Source organism: Pongo pygmaeus, chromosome 7, assembly GCF_028885625.2.
Source record: "Pongo pygmaeus isolate AG05252 chromosome 7, NHGRI_mPonPyg2-v2.0_pri, whole genome shotgun sequence".
Classification (NCBI taxonomy): domain Eukaryota; kingdom Metazoa; phylum Chordata; class Mammalia; order Primates; family Hominidae; genus Pongo; species Pongo pygmaeus.
The window spans coordinates 144745603-144768647 of NC_072380.2; the positions used below are offsets into that span (position 1 = coordinate 144745603).

A 23045-nucleotide genomic window follows, 5' to 3' on the forward strand; every position below is an offset into this window, starting at 1 on the left:
GGCAGATTAACTGACATGCACTGACATGTGCAATCAGTGACTCAAAAGGAAATGAGGTGATAATTTTAAAAATTGAGAAATTTCACAAGAAATTTGTATTTCCAGCTTACCATGGAAAATAGGAAAATCCGGCAAATGCTCTCACAGTCTCCATTTAACAGTCGGCTACAAATGAGCAACGGCTGACCTTCTGGGCACAGTTTTGGACCTTCAGTTTGCAATGGGCTCTTATTTCACTCTCATCTGTTACTGTCTGGCCCTGAAGGCTTTTTGTTTGTGTGTTTGTTTGTTTGTTTTCTTTGAGACAGACTGTCACTGTTGCCCAGGCCAGAGTACGTTGGCGTGATCTCAGCTCACTGCAACCTCCGCCTTCCAGGTTCAAGTGATTCTTTTGCCTCAGCCTCCCGAGTAGCTGGGAGTACAGGTGTGCATCACCACGCACAGCTAATTCTTGTGTCTTTAGTAGAGACAGGGTTTCACCATGTTGCCAGGCTGGTCTCAAACTCCTGGCCTCAAGTGATCTGCTCATCTTGGCCTCCCAAAGTGCTGGGATTACAGGCATGAGCCACATGCCTGGCCGCCCTGCAGGCTTTTGAATTGACTACTCTTTTTCTTGCCTTCTCCCTCTTCATTTTAGCAATACTAACGTATTTCCCCCAAGATCTCTGAGAGCTTTTATGCTTTTTCTTGCTGTTCTTGTTGCCTGATGGAGAAAGAATAAATTAACTCTTGCCAAAGTGGACTCAAATCACATTTTCAAGTATGGAAGGATTTGGCTGGACAAAGCCATAGGACAAATGACACATCATCCTCTGGATAGTTTTAGCCTATTAATTCAAAAGAAAACAAAGAGGGTGGTGGTGCTTACTGTTATTGTTAAAACAGGAACATTTCTGCTCTTTATCTGTTGTTTCTCTCTAGGTGGAAGGAGCACCATCACAGTAACACACCTGGGTTCTCCCAACTTTCACTTAACTCTCTCAGGGAAGAGTGTATTTGGGTGAGTTAAGAAAAAAGACTAGCAAATTCACAGCCCAGCCCCTTTGTCTCCCCTTTTCTGCTATGGGCTAATTTGCCTACAGAAAGCATATGTTTTGTTTTGTCTCTGTCACATGGTAAAAGGAAATTACCTCAGTAAAACAACAATGACAAAAAAAAAAAAAAAAAAACTGCAGGTTCCCAGCCCCAACTGTGTCTAGAAGGGCAAGGCTGAGTGGTAGATTATTTGCTAAAATGGCCACAATTACTCCTTGCCCTGTATGCAGCCCTGTTAAATGGTCCATACACCTTCTTGGGGCAGAGAACTGGGGGCAGAGTTGCAGGGCGCGAGGGAGAGATCGTGAGGTTTCTGGATATTATCTTTCAATTCTAACCTTATTTCTGCTTGGAGTGATTAGACTCTTCATTCTGAAGAGGACAATCTGTGGTCTTTACCCATCCAACATTTAAGCTCTCCACAGATGAAGAAGAATCCACCTTCCACTCTGGAATCTGAAATGCCAAAAATTTGCTTTTCCTTCCTTCCCTGGAGCAAGATGGCCCTCCCTACTCCAGAATCTGAAACAAAAGTCTTCCCTGCCCAGAAATGTTCTGCCAGCAGGTCCAAAGAATTTCTAAATGCCTATTCATCATCAAACCATTACACTCCACATTGCTTCTGAATAAGAATCGTATTTTACAGTGAAAAAAACAAAGACATTTAAGTCCATGGGGTTCACTAATCTTGTGACATACCCTATTTCCTGGACTCTCTTGACCTTCTTGGACTACCTTAAAAGACTGAGTTACAGTTATGCATATAAAATGTAGTATATGAATATGAGTCAGATAGCAATATATTAGCTGTTTCTTCTATAGTCAGAGTACATTGCATTCCATTACCACAACTCTGGACACCAATGGTTTAGGAAATTTAGTGTCCAAGGGAAGAATGTTCCCTCTAGGACACGTAACACTATTTTCTTTAATGGGAAGCTGAGCTGCCACCTCCCTATGCAGGTTCCTTCACTGGAGAAGCAAGGGGAAATGAAAGTTAAGGTGTTGGTGGGGGTGATTAATTCTGTCAAGCTAAGCAAGGTGGCACTAATTACCCCACAATGGGAAATGGGAAGTCAAAAGCAATAGGAAATGTGTAGCAGAGAAGTCATAAATGCATAAACACCAAGCACGACCTTATAAAGAGTTACAGTAAATAGTTCTCAGCATCTACTGACACTTTTTCCTCGTTGTCTTGCATATACACAAATATATTGACTAATTTTCTTCTTTCTTCTCTGTCCTGCTATGTTTTATAAGGTGGATGAGTGATAGTTAACTCAGCATTTACTTCCATGGAAGGCAGAATATTGAGATGGGATTATAACTGGACTGAAATGAGAATAAAGAACCTTCAGACACCCTAGACTTGAAGTTGAATTCAGCAACTTAAATGACATTGTGTTGGCTTTTTCATGGGAGGAGATGAGAATATTGTCAAGTTTATGAGGCATGTTTGCATTATATCAGGTGATATGTTTGTTGACTGGTTTATTTTGTGGTTTTCTTTTGTTGACAGTGAAAATGTGGAGAAAACAAAGTGGATGTGGTGATGCTGAGCAGTCAAATGGGTGCGCATTTGTCATGATTTTCTGCTGTCCAGTGTGTAAAGCCTCCTTTGTATAGAAAATCTACCCTGGTAAGGCAGACCTCCTTTCCTGTTAGAATCTTAAAATACCATCTGTGTGCTTTCCCACCATTCTTACAGCTAGGTACTTGACCTCAACACTACCTACCAGGTTTAACCAAACCAAACTTTGAATTAGAAGGTAGTGGCACAAAAGAAAAAAGGGCAGGGCCTCTCTGAATCTCTGCTTGTGGTGGGAGGCAGCAGTAATAGCAGCAGGCACCCTGAGTAGCCAGAGGCAATAGGAGCAATGTCCAGTGTCAGTGAACAGTGCTAACGACAATCGTGTGTCCACATTACAAGCAGCAGCCCGGTGATGCTGCACAGGCCAGTCTCTTGTAACTTGTCTATAGCCACTGAGCTGCAACCTCAGGCTTTCCTGACTACTCCATGAGTTACCCAGTTATCATGTCCTGAATTCCTTTTTGGCTTAAATCAGTCAGACTTACTTTCTATTGATTGAAATTTACAACTCTGACTAATACATACCATGTATTTAATGAAGATTAATTGAACTTTTATCATGTGCCCGGCACTAGGGGCTATCAGATGCTACAGAAACGATATTGAACAAATGAAGATGAGGTTGCTGACTACATGGAACTTATAGGCTAGAGATGGAGATATTAATAGAATAATAATGAAAATACATTTGATATTAATTCTGTTGTCTTTTCCACATTTACAGTTCCTTGAAGTTCATGACATTACTTTCTCCTGGCATTAAAGCAAGAGTATTTAAATCAGAAGGAAAGAGGCAAAATGTTATTCATGACTAGGGGAGAGGTGAATTAGACATAATTAGTATTTTTTAAAATACTTTTCTGCATTTTACAGTTTCTCTATAATTGGCATGCATGTCTTCTTAAAACATTTCCACTAGACAGATTGGACTTTACTCTCCAGCTGGAATCATTGAAACCTGCAAAGATTTTTAGTTAATCCTATGAAAATCTGCTTTTCACTAGCCTGCATCATTATAATAGCAGTTGGAAACTGTAGATGGTCTAAGTGAGATTATACTAAATTTGTTAATGTAATATGTCTTCATGTGATTTAGAAGATATGCTTTATTTTCTTGTTAGCACTGTTATAAAACAAGTAAAGCAGGCCAGACTATATTAAGAACAATTTTATTGAATATTGGAATAAATGGCCATGGAGAAAAACTACTCTTAAAAGATTTGCAATTAAATTAGACAATTTTAGAACTGACTTATTAAATGTCTAAGCTCTGTCACCTGCTTAGTTATGTAAAATTGTATTACTTTACCTCCATGGTGGGAGAACAGTCATATCAACAGAAACCAATGACATTTTTCTCTCTTCTCTCTCCCCACAGCTCATTCTTCATGCTGTGCTTGTTTATCTGAGTTGTCTAATGATCCCTTATGTTCAGACTTCTGCATCCTACCAAGCCGGCCTGTAGTGGTGCCATTTAAAAGTGTACAAACTTCACTGTGGTTTTGGACAATTAGTTCAAAACTAAGTTTGAGAGCAAAGTGGGAAATTCCACTGGCCATATATTATGAGTCCATAGGGTTTCCTTGGATCAACTACTCCCTTTTTTGGGAAACTACATTCCTTTCCACTTTGCTGCTAAACTTCTATTTCTATAGCCTTCTTTCCTTCCTACCTTGTTTCTGTTTCATTTATTTATTATGAGTTACTCAGTTAAAAAAGCTCACTCTGTGGTTACCAGTAATCTATCTATCTATCTTTCTTTCTTTCTTCCTTTTTTTCTTTTTTTTTTGAGATGGAGTCTTACTCTGTTGCCCAGGCTGGAGTGCAGTGGTGCAATCTCCGCTCACTGAAATCTCCACCTCCCAGGTTCAAGCGATTCTCATGCGTCAGCCTCCTGAGTAGCTGAAATTACAAGCACACATCACCAAGCCTGGCTAATTTTTGTATTATTAGTAGAGACACAGTTTGGCCATATTGGCTAGGCTGTTCTCAAACTCCTGGACCTCAAGTGATCTGCCTGCCTCGGCCTCCCAAAGTGTGGGAATTACAGACGTGAGTCACCGCACCTGGCCTCTCAATAGCAATTGGAAGTATTTAGCCATAGAACTCTGGGCGATGAATGATTGCTTGCTGCATGATTCAGTCACACCAACTCGCCTAGCTTTGAAAATTATCTATTATTATGCTCTTTTACCTGTAATCTAAACAGATCTGTGATTTAGAGAGAGCCATTTTTTACTGACTTTAGGCTCATTGCCTGCACACACAATAACTTTTTGTTTAAATGATGCATTATAGTGTGGTATTTTTGAACCAATTTAAGGAAGAATTAGATTTGATTGAATTCAAATTTACATTAAAATTCAATCACATGTGATGACATTAGTGAAAATAACTGTTGGGACAATTGCCTGGATCTAGGTATGGTTGAGTCAGACAGTGACAGCTACAGTGCTATGGTGCAGAAATTTATACCTTTCCCTCCATAGATGGCAAGTTTCAGCTGACATCAAATGTCAGGTGTATTCTTATTCCAGAAACATTTAAATGAGAAAAAAAATACATCTTAGAATTGGGCAAATCTGCTGTTTTGATTTTGCAACTTAACTCTTTGAGCTGTGAGCATCTCTTGTGCTCACATTAGATACCTCCACAGTAGGATACTGGCTCTCGGATGCTTCCATCTCTTCCCTGTTACCTCAGTGCATGTTTCTGGATCTACCAAGGCAGTTCGATTCATGCACTTGTCAAAAACATTGAGAATTTATTTTGCTGTGTTAGGCCTAATTCTTGCTCTTTTAAAACAAATACTTTGTTGAAAATCTAGGACACAAAGAGAGTTATAGACCACTCAAAGTGGTCTATAACATAACAATGCCCCTGATTCGCTAATAAAAACAATAAGATACAACAACCAGAATTATCCACACTAGTTTCAGCAATCTGCTTGTGAGATGTATTTTTTCCTATTTCCAAGCGGGTCTACCACCTCTCTCCCTTATTTCATTAGATATAAATAGGATTTGGTTGAACTGGGTTTCTGCTTTAAAGGTATAAAGTGTTCTGGCTTTACTTCTAACTACTTCCTACCCCCACCCCCCAACTACCCCTGCCAGTTCAAGATTCAAGGTAAATATAATTAGTAGCGATAATAGCTAATCATAACTCTATTACCTTATTTGAGGCAAATTTAATAACTATCCTCCACCCACTCATCATTTACTAGCTACATTAAAGACCAAGATGGAACAATGTATGGACAAAGATTTCTCATAGGAATGCACAAGTATTGAATGTACAAGTATCGCAATATTTTAAAGTTTATTTTCTGAGAAAGATGAAGGTTGATACAATTAGAACTTGCTTGAAACAACGGTTATGGTTTGAAACCAATAGTCAACAGTCCCAATTTCTTATTTCTATCTTTTTCCCAAATGAGAGAAAAACAAACAATTACATGGTGATTGTAATTCAGCTTCAAGCCTTTGAAAGGAGACGCAATACAAAACCTACTGGCATTTTTTTAAGGAATTAGAAACAGATGGAAAGCATGATTCTTCCTCTGGAGGGTTTGACATTCTTTCTGCAAAACAGATTGGAAAAAATACAATAATTGCCTCTAAATCCACCCATTGTAAGTATGCATCTCCTATTGGGCCTTCTAATTTGCTCTTCAGATGACTTTGCATACTGTCTGTGGTGAAGATCTTGGGTTTGCGGGGGGCAGAGAGGCCTGAGTTCAAATTCCTGGGTCATGACTGACTTGGCTAACTTTGGGGTAACTATTCAATCTCTCCATACTTCAGTTTCCTCATACTAAAACAACAGGTATACTTAAGCTTATCCATTCAGTTTTGTGAGGATTATGTCATAAAATGTACTTAAGGTACTTAGCATGATATTTGGCACATACTAACAGCTTGATAAATTATACCACTTATGATTACTTTTATATGCTAGTGATTATTAGCAACAGTTATAGTGAAAACTAGTAATAGTGATTAGGGGATACATGACTAACCACTCCCAAACTTAGTGGCTTAAAGTAATAGCTATTTCTTCAGCTCATGCTCCTGTGTGTTGACAATTTGGGCTTGTCTCAGCTGGGTGGTGCTTATGTGGCTTTTGGCTAGGCTGACTTTTGAATCCTTGTTTAGCTGGGTGACCAGCAGGGGCTGGCTGATATATGGTGGCCTCATCTGGGATGGTTAGGAGGATTGGGGCCTCTCTCTTCAAATAGAAAGATCGGGCTTCTTCACCCTTTTTAGGTCTCTGCTCACACAATGTTTGTCATTGTCTCTTTGGTCAAAGCAAGTTACAAGGACAATGCAGACTCAGAGATGAGGAAAAAATTATCTCTTCGGGGGAGGTATCCCCATATCAACTGCAAGAGTGTAGATATAGCCAGAGGTAAAAAAATCAAAGCCATTTTTCTAATCTACCACAAAGATCTCCTTTCAATACTTCAACTGACCTCTCTGTGCTGCTTGCCCTTTATGTTTTTCCCCTTCCTCCCTCTCTCTCTTCCTCAAATTCCCACACTTCCTCAAATATTTATTAAATAAAATATTTCATGTGCAGGAGATACAGCAATAAATAAGATTTGATTCCAATTGTCATAAAAGTCTTGTAAAAAACTCACTGCCTAGAATGAGACCATATTTAGAAGATTTTTTTCTCTCCTTTCAGCAGCTCCCCTACACTCTGTGTTAAATGCTAAAGCTGGCTAACATTTTTGTAAATAACAATGAGAGTTAATGCTTTCCTCTAATTGTTTAAAATGATAGTGTTTCTAAGTAAGGGTTTCCAGCTGTTTTGTCTGATTTAATCAAGAACTCCTAACCTGATTATCTCAAGATTTTGCTCCACCCATTTGCAGTTCTCTTTATAAAGCAGAGATGACTGAGACATTTGGCTCATGACATGATCGGGAGTGTCTGCCTTGCACCGTGTCCTAGTTGGCACCGAAAAGTTTGGGCAATGACCTTCTGGATTAGAGGCTGTTAAAGGGTAAGCTGTCTGGGTGTGGTGGCTCAGGCCTGTAATCCTAGTACTTTGGGAGGCCGAGGCGGGCAGATCACCTGAGGTCAGGAGTTCGAAACCGGACTGACCAACATGCTGAAACCCGGTCTCCACTAAAAATACAAGATTAGCTGGGTGTGGTGGCACATGCCTGTAATCCCAGCTAATTGGGAGGCTGAGGCAGGATAATTGCTTAGACCCGGGAGAGGTTGCAGTGAGCCGAGATCATGCCATTGTACTCCAGCCTGGGCAACAAGAGCAAAACTCCGTCTCAAAAAAAAAAAAGAAGAAGAAGAAGAAGAAAAGGTAAACTGAGGCATAATAAAATTTTAAGGAGTTTATTTGCACAAATAGCAATGCATGAATCTTCTGAGGGAACACCAGGGGAAGGTTTCTATAGGATGGACATAGAAGTAAAGCAAATAAAATATTTGATTGATTATAATTATACAGTCTCCATACTTGGTTTATTCTGTCAGAAAGTCTCTAGTTAGATAAATTTGTTGCTAACTTCTGATTGGTTGAGCTTAAGTTCTGCTTTTCTTGAATTTCAGCATTTACAAGAAATAGCTCAAGTTAGGTTTTACTTATGTTTGCAAATCAAGCAAGGCTTAGTTCACTCACGAGGCCTAACTGGTTTTATCTGCTCAGGGGTTCTTTAGACCTGGTCTGCCTCTTAATTTACTTTAGTAAGACTTATCTTTTTCGTTATGTTTTCATAAGTGTTTCCAATTCCTTTGTGGGGAAAGCAGAATTCAAACTCAGGTTTTCTATGTCTAAAGTCTGTGTTTTTTATGCCTCATAAGAACTTGAAAGCCTTAAGTTATGATTAATCAATGGCAAAATGAAATGGAATGAAATGAAACAAAAAGGGCATATTATTGATATATATTGTGAGAAAAAAACTAAGCAATGAGAGCATCAGATTGCATCATGACTTTTTTGGAATAAGCTTTTAGGAGGAGTGAATCTGTAGCCTTATCAATTATTTCCTATAAACTGTAAATTTTCTGGCAATTACCTTTGAAGCACTAAAATGCATGCTAATTAAAAGTGAATATCTCAGTGCAGGATTTAGAAATTGGAACAAATACTACACTAAACTGGAAACAGAGCTATTTTGGACAATTTGAGCTAAAAACCAATGCTCTAATAGGATATCAACAATGACCTTTCTAATATTATTTTGACCTCTTATTTTCTGAGAAAGAATAAAAGAAGGGACAAAGAACTTCTATTTTTAATGGCATGTATTCTGAAAATGTGCCAGAAAACATAAAAAAAGAAAGTACTCTTCTATTTAAGTGCCAGTGAATGTCTTTCTCGATTTGAACTCAACTTTGCCTTTTGAAGAGTTTAAACAAAATAAACAGGTACTATTAGTAATGATTAATATATAGCTAATGAGGTAACAAATGTTCCAGTCCTGACCAGCCTATAGGTATAAATAAGGACAAGTTAATGCCCACATTACCTTGGTTCTTTATCCCACCTGCACATGCAGGCCTCGGCAGCCCTCCTTAGGATCCACCCCAGTTACTGGGAGTCCCCAGTATCTGCTATGTACCATAAGAAGCACTAGGGCCCTTCAGAGACAGGATGGAGGTATACAAATTAGCTCTGGATCTTACACCTTTAAAGCCAACTTAGAGGTCTTGAAAGGTCTTTTTGTTCTTAGTGATATTTGAAAATAATTTGTTCCTTTTTAAAAAAAATCAGTTGCAAAGACTGCAGCAATCACATTCCTTTTTCATTGTACACTGTCATCTTTCTGTTCAAAGCCCTTTTTTTGTTAATTTTATTTCCCTATTCTCACTCCCTTTCCCTTCACCTCCTTATATATCATTGTTAAGATTCCTGTTTTCTATGTGCATGTTTTTTAAAAAATTGACACAAATAGTACTGTGCTATAAATATTGATGCTTCTTAATTCTGCATTTTCTTTTTTCAAGACGGAGTTTTGCTCTTGTTGCCCAGGCTGGAGTGCAGTGGCGCGGTCTTGGCTCACTGCAACTTCTGCTTCCTGGGTTCAAGCGATTCTCCTGCCTCAGCCTCCCAAGTAGCTGGGATTACAGGCACCCACCACCATGCCTGGCTAATTTTTGTAATTTTAGTAGAGACGGAGTTTCACCATGTTGGCCAGGCTGGTTTTGAACTCCTGAGCTCAAGTGATCCACCCACCTTGGCTTCCCAAAGTGCTGGGATTATAGGCGTGAGCCACTGAGCCTGGACAATTCTGCATTTTTAAGATCCAGCCATGTTGCTGATGTGCATCCACAGTATGTATGAATCCACCATGTTGTGCAAATGACAAACGCCTAGTGGCTTCCAACTCCCCATTGCCATGAACAACACTTCAGTTAACCTTTTTATCCATGTTCCTTGTGGACTCTGGTGAGAAATTTTCCAGGATATATTCCCAGGAGGATGATCTCCAGGTCATAGGGCATACTTAATTACACCAAACACTCACAAGGACTTTGGAAGTTAGCTAGAGCAGGGGACAGAAAAGCCCATTCCAGCAGGGCAAAGAGCATGGGCAAAAGAATGGAAGAATGCTACAGCAGAGTGGTTTCTGAGAACTGTGCACTCATTAGGACCGGGGAAGCAAAGCGTTAGTTGCGACGTGGGGGAACTGAAGAGCTCTCAATGTTAGGCCTTGAAAGGCTTCCTGTGCTAAGCTAAGGGGTTTGAATTGTAGACTGAACACTCTACTGAGCCATAGACGAGTGTTAGCAGGTGAGAGGTCATAGTCCATTTCCATTCTATAAAGGAATACCCGAGGCTGGGCAATTTACAAAGAAAAGAACTTTATTTGGCCCACAGTTCTGCAGACTTTATAAGAAGCATGGTGCCAGTGTCTGCTTCTGGTGAGGATTTCAGGGATTTTCTACTCATGATGGAAGGGGAAGGGAGGATGCATCACATGGCATGAGAGAGGGAAAGGACGTGCCAGACAATTTTTAGCAATCAGATACTGCAGGAACCAACAGAGAACTTATTCATCACCTTAAGGAAGGCACCAAATTGTTCATGAGGGATCCACCCCCATCACCCAAACACCTTCCACCTAGGCCCTACCTCTAATGTGGGGGATCAAATTTCAATATGAGATTTGGAGGGAACAAATATCCAAGCCATATCAGAGGTATCATTAGATTTGCATGTTAGAAAGGGCACTCTGCCTGCCCTGCACCCTGACAAAAGCACCACCTCAAATACCAAGCTCAAACACTAAAGTGGCTCAAATGCCAAGGCAGTGCATCTTCTCTTAAAGGGATCTGGTGACTCGTCTCCATGTCTACCACACACAGTGTCCAGGACAAGAGCTGAGCAGTGTGGGCACCAAGAGAGATGACTAAATCCTCGTTCCTGCCAGCCTAGACTGGGCTCCAAGAGAGGAGCACTGACACATAGGGGATAGAAAGGGGAAGGGTGCTTGCAAAAGGGGACAGAAGGAGTGGCCCAAGAGGGGCTAAGACCAAGTACCAAAGATGATGGCAGACTCACTGCTCTCAGAAGTAGGGGGTGGGGGGCCGGGTGTGGTGGCTCACACCTGTCATCCCAGCACTTTGAGAGGCCAAGGCAGGCAGATCACTTGAGGCTGGGAGTTTGAGACCAGCCTGGCCAACATGACAAAACTGCGTCTCTACTAAAAATACAAAAATTAGCCAGGCGTGGTGGCATGCACCTGTAGTTCCAGTTACTTGGGAGGCTGAGTTAGGAGAATTGTTTGAACCCAGGAGGTGGAGGCTGCAGTGAGCTGAGATTGCACCATTGCACTCCAGCCTGGGCAACAGAGTGAAACTCTGTCTCAAAAAAAAAAAAAAAAAAAATCAAAAAAGAAGCGGTGGCTGGCTGGGGGGATACACTGGCAGAACTCTGATCCAGAGGATAGGTTAGGGAAAGGGTATGGTAACATTGCTACCAATGTGCAGAAACTAGGGGAAAAAAACCACGTAGGTACTGTATATATAATCAAAACATTATGACACTGTTATTCCTGACATTCAGCTGTCCTTCCTCAGAATCTTTGGCTGCTGATTTTTATTTCTGGCAACAATACAAAACCAAAAGACCAAGAGGATTAAAAACAGAAAGAAACGAAAAACAAACAAACAAACAAAAAAACAACCAGTATGTGCAGGACAATTTCAGGGCCTTTGGGATCTGCATCTTTTTCAAGGTAATGTAAGCAGAGATGTCTGCCTTTCGGAGTCATGTCTTCCCTTGGCTCCTGGGGCACTGTACCCTGTAGATCTCGTCTCTCTGTGCCTTCACTGCCTCCACATCCTCCCTAAAAGGGCTCTCTTTGACACCCAGCTTCAGCTCCTGTCCCGGGACCAAAGATTTCCAAATCTCCCACCCTGAGGTCCCTCAGCCCACCTTCATCTTGGCTTGCCCAGCTGCCTTCAGATTCATTCACTCGGATGTCTCCCTCTGATACCACCTCAAGCTCAATATGTCAAGGAGACTCACACCTTTCTTCACACCCCTTCCCTAAAACAGCATTTCTTCCTGACTCGTCTACTGCTCTCCAACACCACCACTTTCCTTGTTCCAACCTTGGAGTTACATAACTAACAGATGCCTCTCTATTGCTCCCAAGTCAGCAGCCAACAAATCCAGGGATTCTTTTCCAAAGTAAGATTCAGTTCTTTCTTTTTCCACAGCTACCACCAAGACTGAGCACCTAACACTCTCTCCTGTATTGGGGCCTTCCCATTTGGCTGCCTACCTCCACGGTTTCTCTACCACACCATTCCCCCTGCAAGGCCCTGCTTCTGATAATTTAATGCTACTGTTATACTTTTTGTAAAAATCACAGAACAGTTTCTTAAAAGACAAATTCCAACGTTGAATGTAAAGTTGTTTATCAGTTTTATTTACCTGTTTTTGTGTTCATACTCTTGAATAAAATCCTTTATTTATATATTGAATTAATATACTCTGGCCCCCACCTGTGTGCCAGCGAAGGATACATAAATCTGAACAGAATATGGTTTTTGCCATTTTCTGAAAAGCAAATAGGCCCATGGTAAAACACAAGCACTCATGACAGTTTATTTAGGATGCAGTGGGAAAAGTGCTGTAGCAGAGAGGAATCAAGATAATGCCAAAGTCTTAGGGAGAAAACTGGGAGCAGGAAAGATTTTATAGATGATAAAATATGCAACAGGGCATTAAAACATGAATAAGCACTTGGCAGTTTGGTCTTTACTGTTAGCAAGGGACAGTATCTTTTTGTTTTTTTTTGAGATGGAGTCTTGCTCTGTAGCCCAGGCTAGAGTGCAGTGGCCCGATCTCGGCTCACTGCAACCTCCATCTCCTGGGTTCAAGCGATTCTCCTGCCTCAGCTTCCCAAGTAGCTGAGTGAGAATACAGGCAGGCGCCACCACGCCCGCCTAATTTTTGTATTTTCAGTAGAGACAGGGTTTCGCCGCGTTGGCCAGGCTGATCTCGAACTCCTGACCTCAGGTGATCTGCCCACAGCCCGCCTCGGTCTCCCAAAGTGTTAGGATTACAGGCGTGAGCCACCGTGCCCGGCTGGACAGTCTGTTTTATAGGTACAGTACACACTCTCCTCTCCCCGGCTGCCATGACTCACTCTAAATTACCCTTCATCCTCTCCCCAGCCTCTTTCAGGGCTCCCTTAGGCTTTGCTAATTCAAATTCTGCTTTCTTTCAAGTCCACCTCAAGCCAAGACTAATTTCTCCTCAGCGCTTCCTGGCTCTGATCTTCATGTTCTTCATCTTCTCCTCCCAATACTGCACAATAGCATTTCTTAATCAGAAGGTTAGCCCTACTTTTTAGGACAAAGGTTCTCAATATTAACATTGTATTTAAATCATCTGTATATGTGTTCGTAGGTTTGGCTCAGCACCCAGGAATCTGCTTTTCAACAAGTCCCCAGGGGATCCAAGCACAAAAGGATCCTGGACCACTTTGACCCCCTGTGAGGAAGGCTGTGTTAAACCTCTGCGGTTGGCTTTTATAGCTCCATATGGGCTGTCCGCAGCCCATGGCGCCTAGCATAGTGTAGGTGCGTTGCTCAGCTCTCTGGCTCCTGGTGTCTGCTCAGCTTCGTGACTATTAGATACCTCAATTATTAATGACACCCAGAGTCAAGAAGAGTAGCTCAGCCAAGTGCACAGAGCTGCCCTCTCCAGAGGAGACTAACTCCTGAGGGATAAGGTCGCTCTGAAAGTCACAAGAGCAAAAGGAAATTACATTTTCTGCCCTCTCAAAAAATGAGCAGCCATCACCCCAAATGACCTTAGTGCATCTCAAATAAACCATGCTTTCAGAGCACGCAAAACGCACTGCAAGTTAAACCGATTGCAAAAGAAAAAGCCCATAAGTACTCCGTGCGCTCAAAGCCATCATCCTCACAAACGTAAAGTGATGCACTCCAAATAGAGATCAAGGAAAACGACTGCCACGCAGGTCACCAGGCTTTGAAAATAGAAGGCACCCGAAGTTGTTCTACGTGGCTGTCCCCAGACACCCATTCCACCCGCTCGACAAGGGATCCTGGGCCGAGCCTGGCCATCCGCGGGGGCGGGGCCGGGACGGCGGCGGCGCGCTGACGTAACGGGCGTGGGTCGTCCGTCGCGCCGCCCGGCGGGGAGTGGGCTGGTGGCGGTAGCAGTCGCCCGCTTGGTTGCGTGACCGCGGGGTCCGCGTCCGCTCCCTCCACCCTTCGCCCTTCGCCCTTCGCCCTTCGCCTCGTCCCGGCCTCCGCGGCCCGGCAACGGCCGTCATGGTGCCGTCGGCGCTCCCTGCGCGGCCCCGCTGAGCCTTGGTGCGAGCGCGGTCGAGGTCGCCATGCCTACCCGTGAGTGGCCGGCCGAGGGCCGGGGGCGTTGGGAGGCGGCTGCCTGCGCGACGCGCTTGGGCCGGGTAGTCCTCCCGGGCGGCTGGGGAGGCTGGGCCGCGCTGAGCAGAGCCAGGAAGTGCCTGCGAGCGGCGGAGTTAGTTTCGTTTCGGCTTAGCCTTCCGGGGATGGCGTGAGCCCGTTGCACGGATCGGGAAACTGAGGCCCGAACGTTAAGGGAACTGCTGGGACGCGCTGTTAGGAGGCGGCAGAGCTGGTGGTAACCTAGACCCGTGGGATTTCAAAGTTAAAGCCCTTTTCCCACGGCCACACGGCTTCGTGGGACTTTATGGAAATATTGAAAATAACTGCGGTGCCATTGTCAGTCCCTTCTCACCTCAGGGGCCGGACGTCGCTAGTGGACGCGTCGGCCCCGAGTCCCTTCCCGCGGCCGCCAGACAGACCCCCGACAGCCTAACTCGGCGTCCGTAACGCGGCCGGGGCGGCTGAAGTCGGCGCTTTCTGTGGAGCTTGTTAGGCAGAGGCACCTCGACTGTGGCTTCGGATTCACCCGGGCGGATGATTAAAAATGCCGGTTTCGGGACCCTCCCTAGTCCCATGGAATTAGAGTCTGGAGCTTGGGCCCCGGAGTCTGCATGTCTAATAAGCATCCCTGGGGTTACCAAGGCACCCCAAAGTTTAAAAGTCACTCGGTGTTGGAGGATTTTTAGACAGACGCGATACTACAAGTACTACTAATGACCTATTTTAAAATGACCCAGATAATCGCAGTGTGACTTTATAGCCACTGGTCAATATGGATATGTGCAAACTAGGGAAGCTCCTGGTCTTGGGTAGAGAGGAAGCAACTTGGTCATTGATTTGAGAATTCAAGTAGGACTCTTTTGACTAAGTGTTCAATACCGTAGAATCTTTACACACTTGTGAATATATTTCCTAGAATTCATAACTACTAGTTGTCCTTGTTTTTGTAGCCACCTGGGACGCTGAATTTCCAGGTCAGTCTCCAATGCACGTTTCGTCTAGTGGTGGGAAAAGATGAGTTATTTCTTGATATTAGAAAGATTGATATTTTCCTGATATTTAAGGATATTAAATTTAAATTGATATTAAAGATATTTAAATATCTTCTTGAGATTTAAAGATTTTCCGGTGGCAAATCTTTACGTAGTCCTGATGTAGAGATTACTTTTAACTCCTCATACATGTGTGGGTACTGTGGATTTTGTTTTCTTCACACACTACTGTGTGTCCTTAACTCACGTTCTTGGACTTCGCATCCAGTAAATATGTCCAGTTTAAATTTCTGTTTTATTCCTTTTGGCTGGAGGAATATCATTTACAATCATCTTCATTGTTATTGCCAGTTTATTACTTCTAAATTCATGTTCACATTATTCAGTGACTATTTCAGACTAGCACTATGCTAATCTTTTATTTTCTGAGAAACCAAAGGGGAGGAGGTAAGCACCTATTGAAAGTTGAGGCTTCAAGTAGAATTTATTGGTAACATGCCAAAATTATCCTGTGAAATAAAATTTTTAGTTATGTTCTAGAGTTACCTAGCTTCACAGAGTGGATATAGTAAACTCGTTTCTTTTCAGATGTTTAGTTTATTCTGCAAAATGATTTCAGGATGGGCCATAGTGGAGTTTACATAGTTAAGAATGCAGATTTCACACCCTGACTGGAAGACAAGTGAAATGTTTGTTTTATCTGTCATTGTTAATATTTGTCATGGTACATTTTTTATGACTGAATAAAAGTGTGCTGTGGATTGATTGGGGGTACCAGTGTGAGGTGAGTAGTGTTCATATTTGCCTTTTCTCTCCTTTGGCAGTCACAGCTGCCAAAATTGCTGGGATAGTGCAGTGGACAATAATATTTATTTGAAATTCTGTTTGTAGAATATATATCCAACACAGAGATGGCAAAATTGTTATTCTCTGTAGGAATTTAGGAGGAAGTTCACAGCTCTTAGGAGGAAAACTGTGCTCAGATAAGCTAAGTGTTTTTGTTTTATTGGTTGTTTTAATGTTAAATGGTTGAGAGGCTCAGTGATAAGCCCAAGCCAGTTAATCCGTACGAGTTTTAATTAAAATCAAAGGGTTGGAGGTGATCACTATGGTCTCTCAGACTCTACAATTCTGAGAGTAACCCTTGCTGTAAGTCATAGAATTATTCTACTCTTGCTATTTTGTTGCTTATTTGGAATATTGGTACTCATCGAAACTGTTGTTAATAACTAGAATCCAGTGAAGCATGCAGTAACCCCACTGGCTAAGCAATGATATATCTCGTGAATATTAACAGCCACTTCACTAGAATTATTTTGGAGATTCATAGACTCTTTGAGAAAGCAACCACCTGGAAGGATGCCTGACAGGAAACTGCCAGGACACAGAAACAATTTTGTGGTCGTGTTACAAGCCTGTAGTCTGAAACAATCCTTACGCACAGATTTCAAGACTATGCTGCTGAATGCTGTTTCAAACCTGTAAACCTATAATTTGACACATCATTTTTCTGGAGGCCTTTATTTCATTCTCCATTCAAAGGACCATTAAGAAGCATTTTATTTTAAAGATTTTCAAACTCTGAATCGGAATTTGAGTTGGAACGACTGTTAAAGCTTCTTAATCATTTTATGTTGTGTATCGGGAAACTGAGCCTTCTGTGAGTTTCCATGGAGTAAAGCCATGACGTGAACACAGAACTGGCCCCTGTAATCAGTAACCACAGTGAGCATAGTAACGTAAATCTTTCTCTAGCACTAAATTGATAATAGTTTAGCCTTTTTTTCCCCTTGAGTTACATCAAGACAAATGTAAGCTTGGTCAAAACTTAAATCGTTCTGTGAACTTACGAGAGTGCATTTGCTTCCATCCTGTCACAGAAATCTTTGGAAAAGCTGTGGATCCCACTGGTATGCTAGGTAGATTCTTGTTTATATAGACACAAGCTTAAACTTTTAGTAAACTCCTTATGCGAAAATGGCTCCTGAGTTCACAGATAACTTGCCTCAAAACAGGTCCAGTAAAATGTGCTCTTTTATTTTATATGAAAAGTTATTCTATATTTTCTAGGGAAAACCAAAACTCTCAAATATTGTTTGCTGTTAAACTATACTTTCAGTAATTATGTGTGTTGAATGCTTTCTTTTCTCATTTAGGTACTGACGTTGAGGTCTAGGCAAATTTCTTAGGCTGTAGTAATAAGATGGTTACTCCATGTTTGTTTTTCTTTTGATGAGGCTAATTACATTTAACTTATTTTTTCATTTTTATGAAAGAAGTGCAGAATGAATTGTAAAAGAGGGGTGCTGTTTGAAGTGTTTTCCTTTTAGAGACACATTACATGCAAACTTGACCTACACTTTCATATTACTGGATTATTAGCCTTTTGTGTTCATTCACATTCTCATTCTTTCTCTCCCCTTTTCCCCTCTTCCCCTCTTCCCTCATTGTCCCCTTGCTTCCTTCTCCCCTCCCCTCCCCTCCCATCTCCCTCCTTCTACCCACCACCTATGTGTCCTGCCAGAGTTGTAGCTGATGAATTTTCTTTTTTGCAGTGACCTTTCGCTTGACACTGCCCTGTTTGCTGCCCAGATCTCATCTTTCAGTCTGTCCCCACTCATGGGGACATGGGGCTACATTAAAGATTATGTAGGTGGTAGGAGATAATACTGGAGAAAGAGAAAGCCAGAATTTGAGGGGTTTTTTAAGTTTATTTTGTTTTTTCTTTTTTGAGAGGGAGTCTCGCTGTGTTGCCCAGGCTGGAGTGCAGTGGTGAGATCTCTGCTCACTGCAACCTCCAAATCCTGGGTTCAAGCAATTCTCCTGCCTCAGCCTCCCTAGTAGCTGGGACTACAGGCATGTGCCACCACGCCCGGCTAATTTTTTGTATTTTTAGTAGAGATGGGATTTCACCCTGTTAGCCAGGATGGTCTCAATCTCCTGACCTGGTGATCCACCCGCCTCAGCCTCCCAAAGTGCTGGGATTACAGGTGTGAGCCACCGCTCCTGGCCATTTGAGGGGTTTTATATGCTCTCGCAATCACAGTTACGGTGGCTTTTTTATAGGCTTAGTAGCAGTTTCCAACTTATTGATTACTTTATGAAGACTTACAGTTTGCTATTAGTAATAGGAAGTAATTATTGAATACTGATTGTGTGCTAGGCAGTATACTTTGTGCTTTACCTGAATTATCTTATTTAACTCTTCCACTTTGAGGGAGGCCCTATTTGATCTGTTTTAGAAGAGAGAAAGATTGAAGTTCAGAAAAGTTAAGTAACATTCCTAATGACAGTAAGTGGTAGAGCTGTTACTGCAACTAGATGGGTCTGACCTCTTAAGTCTCAGCTCTTTTTTCATACTATAGTGCTCTGAGCCAGGCAGGAGTTGAATAGGATCCCATCAATTTAACACTGTCACTTTTGCTTAACACTGTGCCTGGTTATATAATAGGTGCTTGGTAAGTGCTGAATAAATTAATAATTGAATCTTTAAAAAAATTTTAAATTGATACATAATATTTTCACATTTATGGAGTAGGGTACATGTGATATTTTGTTAAATTCATACAGTGTGTAACAATCAGGTGAGGATATTTAGGGTAGCCATCACTTTGAGTGTTTATCATTTCTGTGTGTTGGGAACATTTCAAGTCCTCTCTTCTAGCTACTTTGAAATATACAGTACATTGTTGTTAACTATAGTCATCCTACTCTGTTATCAGACATTAGAACTTACTCCGTCTAACTGTATGATTTACCTATTAACCAACCTCTCTTCATCTGCCTTGCTCCCCCACATGCTTCTGGCCTATATGCAGAATGGATCGAATTGTAACTGGAGTCAGATAAGTTATTCTTTGGATACCATTACCGGAACTTTTTTTCCCATAAAGATAGTGTTATAAAAGTTTTATAATTTGGCCAGGTGCAGTGGCTCACATCTGTGACCCCAGCACTTTGGGAGGCCAAGAAGAGAGGATCGCTTTTGGCCGAGAGTTCTAGACCAGCCTGGGCAACATAGACCCCACCTCTACAGAAAAATTAAAAAGTAGCCAGGTATGGTGGTACATGCCTGTAGTCCTAGCTACTTGGAGGCTGAGGCAGGAGGATTGTTTGAGCCCAGGAGGCTGAGGCTGCAATGAGCTATGGTCTCACTGCTATACTCCAGCCTGGGCAACAGAGTAAGACCTATCTCTAAAAAGGAAAAAATATATATGTATAGTTTATGATTGTGTTCTTCGTAGGCCTGTCGGTACCATATTTGAGGTCTGAGACAAGAATACAAATGGAGGTCTGCAAATCATAGTTTAAATCAGGGATTTTCAGTCTTTACACTATTGATGTCTGGGACAGGTTTAGGGGTGACAGGGGCTGTCCTATGCACTGTAGGACATTAAACATCATCCTTGGCCTCTACGAACTGGAAGCCAGGAGTAACCCTCCTGCCCCAAGCTTCTGACGACCAAAAGTGTCTTTAGACATTGCCAAATGTCCTCTGGGGGACAAAATTGTCCCTGGTTGAGAACCACTGGCCTAAATATTTAAATGTCATAGACCATACTGTGCCAGCAGCCTGGCCTGCTTTCCCATGCAGGGTCCCCAGCCTGCTCCCTAGGCATTGCCTTCTCAGTGCAGAGGTCCAAGTAGCTTGCAGGCTTGATCCAGTCAGTAGGACCCTGGTCTGGGATTGACTGTCAGTTTCCTTCAGGGAGCCAGGATGGGCAGGTTCCCCTCCTTTGATACTGTACTTTTCCATCTCAGGATTTCTAGATAGATGGTTCTAAGCATCTCCCAGAACTATACTAGCTGAGTAGCTGGACAGAGAGAAGGTGGAAGCCTAGCTTTCTGGGGAACTCAGTCTGCTTAGACTCTGACTCTAGGTGACATGGAATGGAGAACTTGAAGCAAAAACAGCTGCAGCCATCTTTCTCTGGTAATTTGAGATGGAGTCTCACTCTGTAGCCCAAGCTGGAGTGCAGTGGTGTGATCTCGGCTCACTGCAACCTCCACGTCCTGGACTCGAGCTATTCTCCTGCCTCAGCCTCCTGAGTAGCTGGGACTACAGGTGTGCGCCACCACGCCTGGCTGATTGTTTTGTATTTGAGTAGAGATGGGGTTTCACCATGTTGCCCAGCATGGTCTCGAACTCCTGAGCTCGGGCAATCTGCCTGCCTCAGCCTCGCAAAGTGCTGGAATTAAAGGCGTGAGCCACTGTGCGCAGTCTTTCTCTGGTTTTCTAGGGCAGTGATTTTCAGTTATCACTACTCCATGCACTGTCCCACCCACACACACCTCTGTAAAAGGAGAGACAGTCCTCTGTGTTTTGCAGGGCAGAGGCCCTTTTTTTCATGGGTCAAATAAGATACTGATTTTTAGGATGAAAGCACATTTTGCTCATTACATGGCGCACCTCTGGTGTGGAATGATCCAGTTATCATATGCAGTGTTTCTGTTGTGGTGGCATGGATGCAGTGAATGAGTCTTCATCCTATAGTGGGAGTAGAGAGGTTTTTATTAGTACCATTTAAGGAAAGGGGTCCTAGACAGTCTCAGAAATAAAGAGAAGGGCACAGAAAATCCCAATATGGCCCGCAACTGCTTCAGAGAAGAAAGAGTGGACCAGAAGATAGGACATGAGTCGTTTGTCTAGGTTAAGGAGTCTTCAATCTTTTTGCTAAATGAACCCTTTTGAGAATCTGATGAAAGCCATGATTATTCTTCCCCAGAAAAATGCAGATTCTCACCCAAAGTTTTGCATGTAATTTAAAGCAATTCAGAGGCATACTAAGATGGAAAAATGAAGTGAATCACCACAGTGGCAGTTCTCTGAGAAAAGCACCCTGACTGAGGTTGTGGAAGAATATCATTTGCCAAATATATGATGCCAATATAAGTTTGTCTTTTTTCTACTTTTTTGTCTGTTTTCCCCCTAACCTTTTAACATTATCTTGTTTTTTCTTACCTTCTCTGTTAGCCTACTGAAATCTTTAAGGTATTATTTAATACATAGATGGATATTCAGTAAGGCTTTTCTAAAATTGGTATCTATGAAGAGAGTTAGTTTAAGAATCGCAGGATCACCAGAGAAGGAACTTTAAGAGAGGGAAAAAATGAAATTGAATAGAATTTGAACTTAAAAGGCCATTTTATCCAATCATTAAGGGGAAAGTGAAACCAAAGTAGTTTTGGGGCCAAGGGAAAAGTTCGCCTTTGCCCTCTGAAGGTTCACTGAAAAATCAGCTGACAAAAGGCAGATTAATTGGAGAAAAGGCACACAAATTTATGTAACATATATATGCACGGGAGCCTTCAGAATGAAGACCCAAAGATACAGGGGAAAATGCCCATTTTTATGCTTAGGTTCAACAAAGTATGGACATTATATAGAAATATTGGCCAAAATACGAATGATCTAATGTTAACAGACTGAGTGGGGAAACTCAGCAAGGCCCATCTAGATTTTTCTTGGATTCTCTGAGCAGGCATTCTTTCCTTCTGGGTATGGGGCAGGACCGTGTCTGGCTTGGGGTCTTGTGACCCACAGTCAAACAAGGTAGGTCAGGTAATTTCTTTATGATCAGTTTTTACACAGAAAGGCCAAGGGAAAGTTAGAGTAATATTTTTCAGTTTTATGACTGGGCTTGGGGAAAAAGAGTTCTGGTTTTTGTAACCCACCTTGGGGAAGAGCAATTCTGGTTTCTATAGCTAGCCTTAGGGGAAAATGGGACTGAGAGACAGGAAGGCAGGAGAAGGTCATAGAAAAACTTTTGTTTTTGAGGGCTTCATTTTGGAGTGTGTTTTCTGAGTCCCGACAATAGGTTAACTGTGCCATTCAGCTAGGTAGTGGTGTGGTACTAGAACCCAGCTCATCTGAATCCTGGGTGGGTGTGCTCACAGCTACATACTTCCTACGACCTGCATGGCACATGGAAGGGGTGGGAGATAAGCATGATAGAAACCATGGCTAACAGTATGAAGAAAGATTCAAAATTAATATCAAATAGGAAAAAAATTATTATTTACAGCATTTGTACAAATCTGAAAGCAAAATACTATGAATCCTATGTGGTTAGAGTACATTTTTGGTCTCTTAGATTACCAAAAGACTTAACACTAACATGCAGAGGCAGTGAAGTACAGTAGAAAAGACAGAAGTTTGAATTGGTACAGCATTTTTAGAAAGCAATATAGCAATATATTATCAAATACGCAAATCTTAAACCATTGACAGTAATTTCACTTTTGGGGATCTATCCTTTTTCTTCTCTATAATTGGTGTTTTCCTTCTACAGTTAGCATTGTACAATCAGAGAAGAAGATTCTTAAGATGTTTTTACAGCTCAACATAATTTTTTCAACATTTTTATAATTCAACATTTTATAAAAATTTTTACAATTTTTTTCAAAACCTTGAAATGACATGTTAAAATGCTGCTTTGAACTGGTTTTTCTTTAGCCTGTAGAAAAGAACTTTGAGTTACTGGTCAAGTAGTTTTGATCATACTGGCTTAGGAAAACAGTGCGTTAGCTGTCTGATTGCTA

General features: G+C 41.9%; 1 protein-coding gene across 1 annotated transcript in view; it reads left to right on the forward strand.

Moving 5' to 3' along the window:
• The first annotated feature begins 14218 nt into the window (after window positions 1-14218).
• Window positions 14219-23045, forward strand: part of EFR3A (EFR3 homolog A) — a 109651-nt gene continuing 100824 nt past the window's right edge. Inside the window, exon 1 of the mRNA XM_054498090.2 lies at window positions 14219-14487. Coding sequence (XP_054354065.1) covers window positions 14478-14487 — 10 coding nt within the window. The 5' untranslated portion in view covers window positions 14219-14477. The remainder of the gene's footprint in view (window positions 14488-23045) is intronic.